This window comes from Pteropus vampyrus, unplaced genomic scaffold (assembly GCF_000151845.1).
Source record: "Pteropus vampyrus isolate Shadow unplaced genomic scaffold, Pvam_2.0 Scaffold33, whole genome shotgun sequence".
Lineage (NCBI taxonomy): Eukaryota > Metazoa > Chordata > Mammalia > Chiroptera > Pteropodidae > Pteropus > Pteropus vampyrus.
In genome coordinates this window covers 4,635,552-4,638,144 of record NW_011888814.1, presented here as the reverse complement: position 1 = coordinate 4,638,144, position 2,593 = coordinate 4,635,552, and the positions used below count along the sequence as shown (strand labels likewise).

General features: G+C 39.0%; 1 protein-coding gene across 1 annotated transcript in view; it reads right to left on the bottom strand.

The window, feature by feature from the left end:
* The window catches only part of LMOD2 (leiomodin 2), an 8,623-nt gene extending 7,709 nt beyond the window's left edge, over positions 1 to 914 (bottom strand). The window contains exon 1 of the mRNA XM_011357252.1: positions 638 to 914. Coding sequence (XP_011355554.1) covers positions 638 to 914 — 277 coding nt within the window. The remainder of the gene's footprint in view (positions 1 to 637) is intronic.
* Positions 915 to 2,593: the final 1,679 nt, after the last annotated feature.

Here is a 2,593-nt window from a genome sequence, read left to right as displayed (position 1 = left end):
ACAACAACACTGGCTCCCTTTCCCTCAATGTACAGATAGGAAAGAGAACCTTGCAGAAGTGACTATCTGTTAAGGTCTAACAACATAGGGACAGAGCAGAGACTAGAAATAAGGTCCCCTGACTCTCAGGCCCATGTATTTCCCACCGCCCCACACTTCTTGGTGTTGGAATAAAAGAATTCTTTTTACCGTAGCCGCCATCACAGTCAAAGTAACCAGAGTACCCACTTTTGTCTCTATAAACTTACTTAACTACCATACACACACACACACACACACACACACACACACACACACACACACACACACACACGTCAGAAACATGCTATGCCACATCCCCTACTTAGAACTTGTTAGGCTTATATTTAACAAAATATTTAAACCAATGCCTTCCTTGTGAATTATTTTCCACTTGAAGATTCTATCTTTAGTCAATTATAGAAGCCCAGATAACAATTTTACATATTATGATCCTTTGGGTAGCCATAGCAATTACATGACTATTTCCGCCTGAGAAAATTTTCAGTTTCAGGTTCTAATAAAAGTGATGAAGACTGCAAAGTTAGTGATCACAGGTTCCTAGGTTTGGGGTGGGGTGGGGAGGGGCCGGAAGTAGCCAAAGAAAAGTCCCCGGAGCCTACCTTTCCACACTCCCCCAGCCTCTCCTTCTCCAGGAGTTTTTGAGACTCCTTTTCCCAATAGGCCATCAGTGCCTCTCTGCTGAATGTCCCCGTGGGGGTTTTCTCGGTCAGACTCTTTTGTCTTAGCCCCACGGGAAGGTTGCGATCAGGTTCAATGTCTTCCAGCTCCCTCTCTAGCTCCTTCAGCTCCTCAGCTGACAGGGAAGCGAGGAGTTCATCCTCATCGATGGATTCATATTTGCTAAGTCCTCTCCGGTAGCCGAAGGTAGACATGGTCCCTGCTTTGTCAGACCTGCAGGGAGCTTAAAGAACCAAGTATTCAAGGCAGCCAGAAGCAGGCAGGGAGGTGAGTGGGCAGGCTGGTCAGCAACTGGTGCTAGGAGTGGCTGCGATAGCCTTTTAAGAGTGGTGATACAGGGCTGTGACAATGCAGAGAGGAGTGAAAGCATAGGCTGTTTTAAGCATCAGACGTCAGCTAGACATTTGAACACAAAGAATGTCACATCGGTGGTGGATGGAAGTCTCGGAACCAGGAGAAATCATTAACACACTGGCCAGGGACAGATTTAGCTGAGCCTGATAGCTCATAAGGACAGGCAGAGAGTGTTTCAGATAGGGATAAACACAGTTTTTACTTTGTGTTCAAACAACAGGAGAATAAAATTTATTTTGAAAATGACTCGCTACCACCACTGTGGCCATGAAAAGATTCTTTCAGTATAATCTTAGAGGTTGAGAAATGATTATACTTCACTCTGTGAGTAGTTATTCAGGTTCTCCTCAGAACATATTGTGAGTGGCATTGATGGGAACAGAAGGCTATAATAATAGAGTACTTTATATCTTTTATTGTATTTTGCAGTTTACAAAGCACTTTAATATAAATTTCCTAATCATAACAAGTTCCGTGACATGACTAACACTATCCTCTTTTACAGATTTTGGCAACCAAGGCTCTGAGAGATTAAGTGAAAATTTTGAAATCAGACAGCCAGAAGAAGTGCAGAAATGGCTTCCTTCACTACACAAAATGGCTTCCTTCTCTTCACCCATGAGTATTTAGCGAACAACTAGATTTGTGAATAAAACTTCAAAAAGGTAGATAATAAGACTGGATATGATTTATTAAGAACTGACACTAGGCCAGCCTAGTGCTAAGCATTTTGTATATTTTTATCTCATTTAATCCTACGGTTCTGTAAGGTATATATTATTACCCATATTTTACTAATATGAACTCAGAGAGGTAAAGTAACTAGCCCAAGGCCACAGAGCTAAGAAGTGGTGGAGCTAGCATTTGAACCCGAATTAGTTTCTGGGCTGAAAACTGAAGAGATGCTAATTTGAAATTACATGTACATATTCTTATGAATGTGATAAAATATATACATAGTTTATAGAACTTCATAAATGTATCATTTCAGTATACAGATAAAAATCTGTTAAAATATATATGCATTGAAGTATACATTTATCAATATCTGTATAATATACTATATTTTGTTTATACATTCAGAAGTTGGTCAACATTTGGATTCTTTCCAGGTCTGGGTTGTTATAAATAACACTGCTATGAACATTACATGTGATTCTTTGTGTGGCCATGTGTTTTCATTTCTCTTCGGTAGATACGTACTAGTGGAATTGCTGAGTTATATGGTAAAATTACATTTGCCTTTCCAAAAAACTGACAACTATTTTCAAAATGGCTGCACCAATTTACATTCCCATCAGCGATGATGAAAGTTCCAGTTTCTTCAAATCTTAATTTGTTATTGCTTATCTTTCTGATTATTGGTATCTCACTGTAGCTTTAATTTTCATTCCTCTAATAATTTACCATCTTATAACTACTTTGGTAAAATATTTATTCAAATATTATGCTCATTTTAAAATTGGGTTGTCTACTTATTGGGTTGCAAAAATTCTTTATGTATTGTGGACTTTATCAG